General features: G+C 40.7%; 1 protein-coding gene across 4 annotated transcripts in view; it reads right to left on the reverse strand.

The window, feature by feature from the left end:
• SHTN1 (shootin 1) overlaps positions 1–13,115 on the reverse strand; it is a 67,297-nt gene that overhangs the window by 32,733 nt on the left and 21,449 nt on the right. For all 4 annotated transcript variants that reach the window (XM_081912731.1, XM_081912734.1, XM_081912732.1 and 1 more), the window contains exons 5-7: positions 5,152–5,320; positions 4,082–4,179; positions 1,422–1,503 (exon numbers count right to left, since the gene is read on the reverse strand). In XM_081912731.1, coding sequence (XP_081768857.1) covers positions 1,422–1,503; positions 4,082–4,179; positions 5,152–5,320 — 349 coding nt within the window. The remainder of the gene's footprint in view (positions 1–1,421; positions 1,504–4,081; positions 4,180–5,151; positions 5,321–13,115) is intronic.

Here is a 13,115-nt window from a genome sequence, read left to right on the forward strand (position 1 = left end):
CAAATTAGGAAGCAAAATAAAAATGAACATCAGCTGCAAGCCATTGCAATGCACATACAAAGTGCATCAAATACAGTATATAAACTTCAAAATGACATGTTGTATCATGCCATGAAACAAGATTACACAAGATTTATGGTTGCATGCCACCATAAAAGCTTTAGCTGCAATACTGCATTGGTGGATAAATAATTCCAGAACTGTAGTGCAGTGGGGTGGAAGACTGGCTTCTGTGCAAATAGCTTCGCTGGGGGGAAGGAAACATGTCTTGCCTTTTTTCCCAAAACAATGATTTGTTGTTGTTATTTATTAGAAGTATTTATAATCTGCCTTTCACCCAAGCCAGATAAACACAATCTAAGCCCAATCTAAACAAAACAGCGTTGTGGGCTGGCCTCGCTCACCTGATTGGTAGCATCACTGCTGCTTATTGGAAGGTAGATGGGGAGGGGCAAAAAGGCATTGAGACAATAAGGAGAGGGCGTCCTAACCAGTTCCAGCTTTGGCCCACTGCAGGTCATTAGGACTGAGTTTTGCAGCTAGGCCTGATTCTTGGTTTGCAATATTCTGGCAGTGCAGATCAGGTACATAATTCTGGCCGTGGCCAGCAAATCTCTTTTAAATCTTCCTCACTGTCACAGCTTTCCTTATGAAATGCAAGTTGAAAATGGGTTGCCTCTTGGCAGTTTCTAATTCATATTGCAAAGGGCCTTTTCATGGTGCTTTGACTCTTTTGGCTCTGGCGAGGGAGGGCTTCCAAGCACACAGTGGATTTACTGAGTATATAAATTTTGAAATTCTATGCCATTATTCTGAAAACTGACTCTTAGAGCTGAAGTATGTTGCGAAATCAGGGCTTGTGAGCAGTCATTAAGAGATTTTGAAGAGCTGATTGTTACTACTTTCAAGTCCCGGTTGAGCTGTGTGGGCAGAACAATACGAAAGAGCCTGCACAATATCTGTGCACATTCTGGGTAATTTTAGCCAGCAGGCTTGGCCCCAATTTCATGAACCTGTGTTTTGCAATCAACTTGTGGGGCTGGGAGCTATGTATTGATAATGTTTAGTAATGGAGAAACCTGTTCTATAGGTAAGAACGTAAGAAGAGTCTGTTGGATCAGCCTTGCTCCCCTGATTCTGGCTTTTATTTTATTTACTTACAATAATTTATAAACTAATTACTTTTTTAAAAAATCCTAAGCAGTTTACATAAAAAGAATATACAACAATTATAAATAATATTCAAATAAAACCAGGAAAACTTTTTTAAAAAGAGTACACAAAACTAGATGATTTTCTGATTTGGGCCTTGCTGCATCTATAACAGGAACTATAACAGGAACTGCAGTAACAAGTCTCCAAATGGCAGTGCTGAGAAAGCAAACTGGAGGAGAAGATGACTATGAAGCAAACATACGTACTTCGGTTACATTTTTCCAACACCTTCTGCTGCTTCTGAACTTCAGCTGTCAAGACTGCATTTTCTTCCTTGACTTTATTTACCTGCATAGTAGGGGGAGACATAGAATCATAGAACTGAAATGTTGGGAGGCACCACAGGGGTCATCTAGCTCAACCCCCTACAATACAGGAAATATTTTGCCCTACATGGAGCTTGAACCCACAACCCTGAGATTAAAAGTCTCTTAAAGAATGGATAAAGTTAGAAAACAATGAATTACTAGACCTTGAAGGCTTTGATAACAGATTTGGGTGGCACACGTACCTATGGTGTGATAAAAAGAGGGCTCATAAAGGATTTGGAAACCACATCTTCAGGGGTTCTTTAATAGAGGTTTGGGAAAGATATAAAAATATATTGGAACCAAAAGTCCCACACTGGTTGTCCCCGCTAGAGGTAATGAGTGTTAAGAAGACTAATATGAGAGAAAAATGGGGTACATATGGTGAACTGGTAACTAATGAAGGAGGGAAATGGAAATTGAAGCCATATGAACAAGTTAAAGAGTATATATATGATTGGCTGCATTACATCCAAGTAAATGAAATATTTAAAAAAGATCTGAAGGAAAAAGGTTATGTGGAAAAAGAATCAATTTTCCAAAAAGACATAATAAATAACGAGTACAAAACTCTGCCAAAAATGTGTAAGATATTGTTGGAATGGTATACAAAAGATGAAGAGGTTAAATCGGCAATGATACAGTGGGCAAAGGATTTTGGGTACAATATTCAATTTGAGGAATGGGAAAAATTGTGGAAAGAGAATATAAAATTTACGGCATGTACGTCACTGAAAGAGAATGTGATGAAAATGTTTTATAGATGGTATATGACACCTGTAAAACTAGCAAAGATGTATAAGGTTGATAACAAATGTTGGAAATGCAAAGATAAAGAAGGGATGTTCATTCATCAGTGGTGGGAATGTAAGAAAGTGAAAAGCTTTTGGGAAACGATATATAATGAGATGAAAAAAATGTTAAGATATACTTTTGTGAAAAAACCCAAAGCTTTTCTTTTAGGTATTGTAGGAAAGGACATAAGAAGAAAGGACTGTAAGCTTTTCCAATATGCTGTAACGGCAGCCAGAATCCTGTTGGCCCAGAAGTGGAAACAAGAGGAGATACCGACGATAGAAGAATGGAGATCAAAATTGATAGACTATGCGGAATTGGATAAATTAACTGGGAAAATTAGATATACTAAAGACCAAAAGTTCATCGAGGACTGGGGAAAATTTGTGGATTATCTGAAAAACATATGTGGTGTAAATACAACGTTAGTGGGATTTCAAGAGGCACTGTAAAAAATAAATAAGTATTGTTTACTAGAAATAATGGGAGTAAGGAGGAACAATGGCAATACGAAAGAAGGGAATGTGTATTAAAGGTATAAACATGGATGATTGTCAGAGATGCTGAAGGAAGTCCAAAACAGTCATAATTTGTTGTATTCGGGATAAAATGTATAACTGGATGAAAATTAATAAAATTTATTGAGGGGGAAAAAAGAGATTAAGAGTCTCATGCTCTACTGACTGAGCATAAAACATAACAGAGATCATCAGGAAAACAAAAACACTTAATGATTTACATGGTATGAGACTTGGCTGTAACTCAACCAATATGCTAACACTGGTATTTCATTTAGGTATTGGCCTGTACAGAGTTCTTCCGTGTTCTTTTCTGCTCTTGCTGATGTGCCTGTAAGAAGTTTTTGCTCATAATTTTTCTAGCTAACCGAGAAATCTTAAGTTACTCTGACACATGCCTTGGTTTCAAAGGAATTTACTTTTTAATATGTTTGCTCAGCATACCGACCAAAGCTGCAAAGAAACAGCTAGAATACCTTAAAGTGCTTTACTGAATAATAACCAAGAGCTGAGAAGTAGCAATAAGTACTTCATACACAGCAAGGAGATTTTAAAGCCCTTGTATACAAGGATGTAGAATCTTAGCTAGAAAGATCGCTTGTGGGAGATGGAGGGGGCAGGAGTCTAATAGACACACAGCTAAGTCTCTCTCTGGCTGCAGATTTGTACAGGGTAATACAATAGCATCAAACAGTAATGAGGGGGTTGCTGATCTCCACTTTGGTGAAGTTAAGAGTGCTTTTGAGTCATACTTTCTGCCTTCATCTCCTCTTATGGATTTTGGAGGCCAGCTGATGGTTGCGATACAAAGCTCCAAAATCCTGACACTGGACCCGAGAAAAAGCTGGTTGGGAGAGGTTACCCCTCCCAAACTACCATAAAAGCCCCAGTGTTCCGCCCTAGTGTGGGACTGCACTGGAGTCTGGTTAGTTTGTAATATCAGGGCAATCCATCTGAGTGCACAAACACTCAGATGCTGATACAAATTATTGTTTACCACATTCCTTTTTCTAGGATCCAATAGACAATGATTCGTCGAAAGGAAAATAGATAGATTTGAGAGGGGAAGCAGACAACGGAAAATCTCCCACCCTTAAAAAAAAGAAGCAGTTAACAATCCTGATGAACCTGTGGGATTAGGTATTATCCAATTAACTTCACAGTGGACAGTCATAAACCAAAAACTAGACACAAAAAGTCAAAGTCACATTCACCAACTCTCTGCTTTCCTGACACAATACTTACATCCACAATTTCTTCTGCTAATTTGCTCCTCAGGTTTTCCAGCTCAATGGCTAAGGCCTTCTTTTCCTCCTGAAGAGATATAATTTGATCCCGCAGATCTACATTTTCAAGAGCAGTGGTGGGAAGAGTTCGTTTTTCATTTGAGACAAAAACACAAACAATAAGCACACAAAGACAGACACCGGCAGGAAAAGCTGAAGAATCGGTCATCAATAGGTTCTTAAATTATTAAGAAGGCAGGTGCCTTACATGCAGATACCATTACAAGTTTGCCTTGTCTGGTCCTTTGTCTTAGTTTGATTTTCATTGCAGAGATATCATAGTCTGAAAAGCCAGAAAGTCAGAGGCTGTAATGCTTCTGAATACCAGTTGCTGGGAACCACAGGAGGGGAGAGCGCTCTTGTGCCCGGATCCTGCTTGCAGGGTTCCCACAGGCATCTGGCTGGCTTCTGAGAGAAGATGATGCTAAACTAATTGGCCATTGGCCTGATGCAGCAGGCTCTCAACTGTTTTGAGTTCAGTTCTGCAGTGCTCAAAGCATCTCTCAGTCTGCCTTACAGACCAGGCATCCCTTAGAAAGGGCTGCAGTTCTCAGTGGTAAAGCCCATGCTTTGAAGGCAAAAGGTCATAGGTTCAATCCCTGGCGTGTTCAGGTATGGCTGCAAAAGATTCCTGTCTGAAATCCCAAAAAGCTGCTGCCAGAGTATTATTATATATTATTATACAGCCCTTCATCCGAAGATCACAGGGTGGTTTGCAGTATAAAAACATAAAATACTTGAAATAATAATAATAATAATAATAATAATAATAATAATAATAATAATGGATCAGGGGCTGACTCAGTAAAAGCCAGCTTTGGACCCAGTCCAAAATAAGAGCCCATGAATGATGAAAATTTCATCTCTGTCCGGGCCCTATTGGTTGGTTTCAAATCCTACTGGATGCCCATTAGCTGCATCTAAAATCTCTTATACAACTAGACAAACATTTACTCATTACAGTACAACTCAACTTGATTCATGCTCGCTTTTTGAAAAGGCACCCCACCCTAATTCAGAAGCACCCACCTTTTATCATCTGCTGGCAAAGCACCGAGTCACATGCCCCTGGACTACCTTCCGTATCTGTGGACGATTCTTCATCATCAATGTTTATTTCTTCAGTGATTATATCCGGCCCCAGTTTTGCCATGTACAACATGCTGATTCTTTTCAGAGTCTTGTTTTCTTTGTTCAGCTACAAAATTCCAAGCACATACTCTGTTGCTTAAAACAAAAAAAGCCCTTTCTCTTTCCTTTCTTAAGTGAAATAGAACATGTCAGTCATCCGAAGGCCACCAAGCATAAATGATATGAATCTGAAACACTCGCTGAGATGGGACTGTGTCAAGCAAGCGTTTCAGAAAGAAAGAAAAATCAGCTTCTGGTGGCTGGAGTAGAGTGGGATGTTCAGACTTCAGAAGCAGAGCAATGGGTTGTATCCAGCAGTTCCCTTTGTCCAACAGAAAGTTACTCCAGAGGAAGTGAACCTCTAGGTCAGAGCTGGGGAACATGGTGCCCACCAGATGTTGTTGCACTCCAACTCCCATCAATCCCACCTATCATGGCCATGGTCAGGAATCTGTAGTTCAGCAATGTGTGGCAGGCCAAAGGTTGCCCAGCCCTGCTCTAGATGCTACCTAGCTTTTCTTAAACTCTGGAGTGGGCCATTTTGGGGAATGGACAATGTCCTCCACCCAACAGGTAAGATCAGAGGGGCAGAGGCAGGCCACATGGAACACACCTCTCTATCCTCTACATGCATAATGCTGCTCTCCCCACCTCACAGCACCTGCCACCAGAGGCAACTGCCCCATCATATCTAATGGTAGGGCTGCCCTGCCTCTGCATTGTTTTTAAGTGTGGTTGTCTAGTAAGCATCTTGATTCAAGATTAAATGGCTTACCTGACTTAAACCACAGAAAGCTGCACTGACTCTCTGAATTTCAAAGAAAAGTTTTGCAGAAATGGAGGTGGGGTGGGGGTTAGGAGAAAAAGAGAGCGTTTTCATAAAGAGTCTGAAAAATCAATTTTGAAAGGAGGTCAGCAGAACAAGAGAGAGAGAACAGAAAGACTATGCTAGACAATCACTATGCTTATTTTAGCACTCTCCATTCCTTTCATTTCTACTGTTTTTGCCCCTGAATGTACATTTTCATTAACAGAAGGAAAGTGTTCACAGCAGCCATGATTATTCTAGATCAGCAATGGAAGAGGTTTTATAAATATGGAGTCAAGTTCCAAAGTCTAATAAAACCAAAAGAGCAGAAATTGACAAGGTTATCCTGCTCATTTGCACAATGGGAGCCCTTATAATATGCCATGCTTTTGTCATATTCTGAAATATGCACTGCACTAAAACACTACATACTAGCATGGCCAAGCCTTACAAATGAGGACATTGTTCACTTAGGGCAACCCTGAAAAAACCTGCTAAAATCATAGCAGGCAGTCTCCATGATCTATGCAAGATAGAGACAAGTATCATAATCCTGCAACTTGGTGTGGAGGAGGCTCAGTGGCTTGCATAGCTTTCCCCCCTAAATTATTCTGTATTACAAGATGTGTAAGAGGCTGCCATAGACCTAATAATGCAGAAAGCATGCATAATAAAAATCAGTGCAGGTGCAGAGAATAGGCTGATGGACAGGTCCCTCCCCATCCACTTCTGAAAAATCTGAAAAGTTTCAAAGCATTCCTGAAGACATAACAACTACCCTGCTCCTAGCTGTACCCCATGTGACACTGGAAACCCTTGAATTGTGAAATGTAGGCACAATTTCTGCCACACACATGGACAGTGTTATAGCAGCAAGCATGGCCTTGCCCAAATTGATTGGCATGATCTCTGTCTGTAGCAGGCAGGGGTTACATTAGTTTTGATTTCTTGGACAGGTCCTCACATAATAGTGATTGATTGCTTAGGGTGGGGGAGAGACTGGCAGCCTCCGGTTTCTTGAAACACAGTATATAGCTGGATCTGGTTTTGTAGCTAGGGATGGGTGAATCAGTTTCATGCAGGTTGGAAGATGATGGGGAGACAAGGGAAAGAGTGGCTGCAAAAAGAGAAAGGGGCTGCAGAAAGAGAGAAAAAGAGGTGACAGAAAACAAAAATGTTGGTGCTGACCTTTAAATCCCTAAACAGCCTCAGTCTTGTATACCTGAAGAAGTGCCTCCACCCCCCATCGTTAAGCCCAGACACTGAGGTCCAGCTCTGAGAGCCTTGTGGTGGTTCCCTCATTGTGAGTAGTGAAGTTACAGGGAACCAGGCAGAGGGCCTTCTCAGTTTGACATGTAATGTTTGATGTTTTATTGAGTTTTTATATTTTGCTGGAAACTGCCTGGAGTGGCTGGGGCAACCTAGTCAGATGGCATAATAATAATAACAATAACAATAACAATAACAATAATAATAATGTAAATAAATAAAAATAAATAATACATGAGTGACCTAGCCCACCTTTTGCTCAGTCCCTACCCATTTTTTGCTCATTGCTATATGTGGTCCCTTACTGCTGTTCCACAAGGGAATGCAGCCCTTGGCAGGAAAAAAAGCTTGCCTGTCTCTGTAGTATAGTGTAAAGGTAAAGGGACCCCTGACCATTAGGTCCAGTCGTGACCTCCATGGATTTGTTTAAATCTCTTTTAAACCCATCAAAGCAAGGCAGCCAAGCAATGTAAAGCTATACAGGCAATCAACTAAAAGAAAATGAATCTATCTTACAAAGTTATGGACCACATGATCCATAACAGGTGGCATTCTCCATTCCTTTTGTGTTTGTTCTGTCTGTATGATAAAAAATGGAACCACCCCCATTGGGAGATGCACAAGGTCACAACACAAGGACAGCTTGCAGATCTGACCATGGGAGATGTCCAACTTTTATTCTGAATTACATCAAGAATCACCAAGGGGACACAAGGTACTTGTGCTTTCTCATAACCTCCCCTGTCCAACATTTATAATAGCAAAAAGTCATCCAGACTCCACTTGTCCTGCTGCTTTCCCCTCAGGAAGCTCAGCCTTTACCGCTGAAATGTCAATCTGGTTTTCTGCAGATTGACATTTGCTCTGATTCAGCACTAAAGAGCAGAGGAAAGCACAGGACAAGCAGAAAACCACTTGGACCCATTCTTTCTAGGCACGGGGGATAGTGGAAGCATGAATGAGCCCTAAGACACAACATCTTCTTTTCCTGGTAAGGGACACCACATAGTAAGAAGAGATCACCACTCTTGTCCTCAAACACAAATCCTCAACCTAGATGTGGTATGATAAGGTTAAGATCAATAAGGCCTTTAAGAACCATATTGTCAGAAAAGCAGTGTTTAATGTCTGGACAAAATATAAAGACTTATTGGAAAATAAAACTCCAAGGTGGCTCTCACCTTTGGAAGCTAAGGCCCGAGAAAGACCCAATATGGAAGCCTATTGGCCAAAATATTGGGAACTGCTAGAAAAAGACGGAGATAATTGGAAATTGCAGAGTATGGAGAAAATGAAGGATAAAGTGCGAGACTGGTTACACTACGCTCAGATTAAAGAAATTTTAAAAAGTGATAAAAAGTTAGGGTTCCAGGTGGAGAAATCGAAGTTGGAAACAGAATTGTTAGAACCTAAGACTAAGGTACTTTCAAGAATGTATAACTTGCTGTTGAAATGGAATACACAAGACGAAATGGTTAAGTCGGCTATGATAAAATGGGCACAGGATATTGGGCATAACATTATGTTTGAAGACTGGGAAAGGTTGTGGACCACTGGGCTGAACTTTACTGCATGTAATGCTTTGAAGGAAAATGTAATGAAAATGATATACAGATGGTACATGACCCCAGTTAAACTTGCCAAAATATACCATTTGTCTGATAACAAATGTTGGAAATGTAAAGAAAATGAAGGAACATTCTTTCACCTCTGGTGGACCTGCCCTAAAGTGAAGGTCTTCTGGGAAATGATATATAATGAGTTGAAAAAGGTATTTAAGTATACCTTCACTAAGAAACCAGAGGCCTTTCTTCTGGGTATTGTCGACCAGAAGGTGTTAAAGAAGGATAGAACATTCTTCATGTATGCAACAACAGCAGCAAGGATACTACTCGCTAAGAACTGGAAAACTCAAGATCTACCCACACTGGAAGAATGGCAGATGCAACTGATGGACTATATGCAACTGGCGGAGATGACTGGCAGAATCCGAGACCTGGGAGAAGAAAGGATCGAAGAAGATTGGAAGAAATTCAAGATTTATCTACAGAAATATTGTGATTTAGTGGAATATTAAGAAGGATGCTTGGTTATAAATAATTGGCCATCACTAAATTGGATTAGAATTTGATGATAAGAGAGATTAAGAGAAACAAAATTTGTAGGAGAACTATTATATTGTATTTAAATAAGTGGTTATAAAATTGAAAATAAGATGATAATTTGCTTGATAAAAATTCATTAATGATGTAAGTGGAAGCGGGAGATGTGAGGAAGCCTAAAGATGTTATGAAATCTTGTAAAAACAAAGTAATGCTGTTTATTATTTCTGTATTTCTTTTATTAAAAACTCCAATAAATATATATATATATATATATGCTTTCGTAGATTTTCACGGGTACAGGAATGCAGGTTTTGGTGTCCTCGGGTGTCTTCCCGTGTAAAAGTTGGGGTGTCTAGGCGACGTTTCGACGAGGTCTCACTCGTCATCTTCAGGCTGGTGCTTTCGGCTTCTTGTTACTGGAACAGAGCAGGATCTCAGTGTTTGAGTTCCTATAAATACTGTTGAGGGGGTGTGGTGTATAGCCTCCAATGTTCTGGGCAGAGAGGAAGTTCCCAGGCTAGTGTGCCTTTTCTTCTTTTGTTCCTTAATTACTTGAGGGATATCTTGAGTGATTTCTTGGGTGATATCCTGAGTACCACTTAGGTGGGTCATTAGGTGTGGATTAGTTGCTAAAGTCTTTGTGTCTTGACCTCTTGAACTTTGTGAAGAGTTTTTCTGAGAAGATGGCTGTACTGCACTTAGTTGTGCTCTGGCTTGGCTTCGTGTATAGGGGCGAGCTGTGGTTTTGTGGCCTGTGTCAGCCAGATCTGTGTAGGGATTGCAGGGGGGTGCAGCATCCGGAGGTGCCACCATGGTTTGGCTACTGGATGGTGTCTGTAATTTATCTGTGGAGAGGGTCTGGGTTTGGGTCTGGTGTGGTTGATTGGTGATGGCGTTCTGTGTGCCTCTGGATCTGGTGTCAGTTTTTGTGGGGAGGGCTAATTTCCAGATGTCTGGCAAGCGGGATGTGTCGTCACGCTTGTTCATGTTGTGAGGGTGTTTCTCTATCTCGATGGCTTCCATGATTATTCTCTTGTGGTGATGTTCCTCTCTGCCCAGAACATTGGAGGCTATACACCACACCCCCTCAACAGTATTTATAGGAACTCAAACACTGAGATCCTGCTCTGTTCCAGTAACAAGAAGCCGAAAGCACCAGCCTGAAGATGACGAGTGAGACCTCGTCGAAACGTCGCCTAGACACCCCAACTTTTACACGGGAAGACACCCGAGGACACCAAAACCTGCATTCCTGTACCCGTGAAAATCTACGAAAGCATATATATATATATATATATATATATATAGATGTTTGAAAGAGGGAGATCTTCCCAGTCACCCTGCACTGCTAGTTCCTCTAAGTGTGTTTCACTCCTAAAGATCTAGACAGAAAATGTGAGAAACCCTTCCAGGGTTGGTCAAAGAGTGAGTCAGCTTTGACATAGCAAACCAAAGAGGAAGGTGCTAGTCTCTTAGCTGTCAGAGTGTGTCACTCCATGCAAAGAATGGAAAGAAAGGATAGTTACAGTCATAAATTCATTTTCTTAGTTATATGTTGATTGACTATATTATGAATCCTAATGTAGTATCATTATGCAAACAATTAAGTTAATATATCCAGAAAGTACATTGCTAATGAATCTGAATTAAAAAAGATTTCCTACTGGTGGGATTTCTGCTACATCTGAAGAAGTACTTTGAGATTTTGCGGGGGGGGGGGGGCGTGCACAAATGCACACAGACTAGCCAGCATTGCTAATGAAATTTGGCTCAAAATTGCCACAATCCATTTTCTGATTATGAAGTGGCTCAGATGTGTTATTCACAACGTGTGTGTGTGTGTGTGTGTGTGTGTGTATCCATGAAGAGATAAAAACATTCTGTAATAATAATAATGCACTTCTGATGAGATGGAATATAGAAAATTATATACTTGGTAAATTCATCAACCTAGATGCAATCAACAGAGCAGTACAGGTCACCTTTTGCTTGCTCCACGGTTTGCTTTCATAAACAATCACCTGAAATGTAATACTCTGGCTGACTTTTCCATTTGATTCACACACTGAAATGCTCATTATTCTTTCATGTCGCAGACACTCAGGACATTTCTAAACTTGTTTATCAGTTAACCCAGATGCATAAAATGGTATGTGGGAAGTAGTGGTGAAGGGAGGCAGAATAAAAAAGTAAACATTCAATGAATTATCCTTTTTTTGCTTTGTTTTTTTAAAAGCTTGAAAACCCAGTCAAGCAAATCTATCTTTAGCGGACTGCACATATTGAGCAAATAAAATACTAAGACACATATTGCATTGCTTGAAAGAAAGCAAGCAAAAAATCCTTTATTACGTCCAAAAGTATAAACAGTCAACTTCCCATCCTCTCCCCGCTTCCTGGCTCAAGCAAACAAATTCAGGGCTGTTTCATAAAGCTCTTTTTTATCAGAAATAACATAAAACTCAAGATTGTCACATATCATGACTGCACACACGTATTTGGACCCTGACAACTCCCTTGCATATGTATATGCGACAAAACAGAAGCATCTATAATCATAATATGACTATTTTTCATTAAGTTGCGGGCCACATTCTACAGTGGTGCCCCGCAAGACGAACGCCTCGCAAGACGAAAAACCCGCTAGACGAAAGGGTTTTCCGTTTTGGAGGCGCTTCGTAAAACGAATTCCCCTATGGGGTTGCTTCGCAAGACGAAAAAAATCTTGCATCCCCCCGCGGGTTTTTTCCCGCTTTTTTCGCCCTTTTCTTAAGCCGCTAAGCCGCTTATCAGCTGTTCCGCTGATAAGCCGCTTAACAGCTGATCGCTGGAAGCCGCTTGACAGCTGTAGCGCTAATCCGCTAAGCTGTCAATGGGCTTGCTTCGCAAGACGAAAAAACCGCTATACGAAGAGCCTCACGGAACGGATTAATTTCGTCTTGCGAGGCACCACTGTACATTGGAGTGCTTTCCATGTAGGATTTTTGTCATGCACTGAATCTGTCTGAGTGCACATCCTTCAGCACTGACAAGTATGGAACTGATTGCACATATATACTGGGGTGTCAGGTTGGGAGGGGCTGGGCACACCCTTCCTGGGTGCATGACATACTGGCTGCATCCACACACCTGTTTATTCCATTTCCCTGACATTTCCCTAACTGTTAATTTCCATATTACAACTGAGCCTTCACACAATGTAAAAGCCACTACTGGAAAACTAATGGCACCTATTTAGTGCTTCATTCTGTGTTACTTGGTTCCAGGGGGGAAAACACAAATCATTTGCAGCCAGAAACCTAGAAAATTGAGGGAGTCAGGTGACATAATTTGGGGTGGTATACAGTTCTTTCCTGTTGGTCTCATGGGGGAATTGTGCAGGAACAGACACATACAAGCGCAGAAAGGGTGGGGGAGTAGTGACACAGAATGAAATTTAGCACAACATCCTGGTGTCTTGGTTGAAAAGCCACAGTTCCATAATGCTATAGGTACTGCAGTGTGAAAGGAAAACATATGTCTGAATGTGCTTGTCTGGACATGGCTTCTTACACCTCTTTGGGCAATTGATGTACACTGTTAGGTTGTTTTCATAGCTGCATCCTCTCCTAAGTACTATGCAAAAAATAATAATTTTTAACAGTATATTTTTAAAAGGAAGGGAAAGGAAATGGACAGAA

This window comes from Podarcis melisellensis, assembly GCF_964234715.1.
Source record: "Podarcis melisellensis genome assembly, chromosome: 5".
In the NCBI taxonomy this organism is placed as follows: Eukaryota; Metazoa; Chordata; class Lepidosauria; order Squamata; family Lacertidae; genus Podarcis; species Podarcis melisellensis.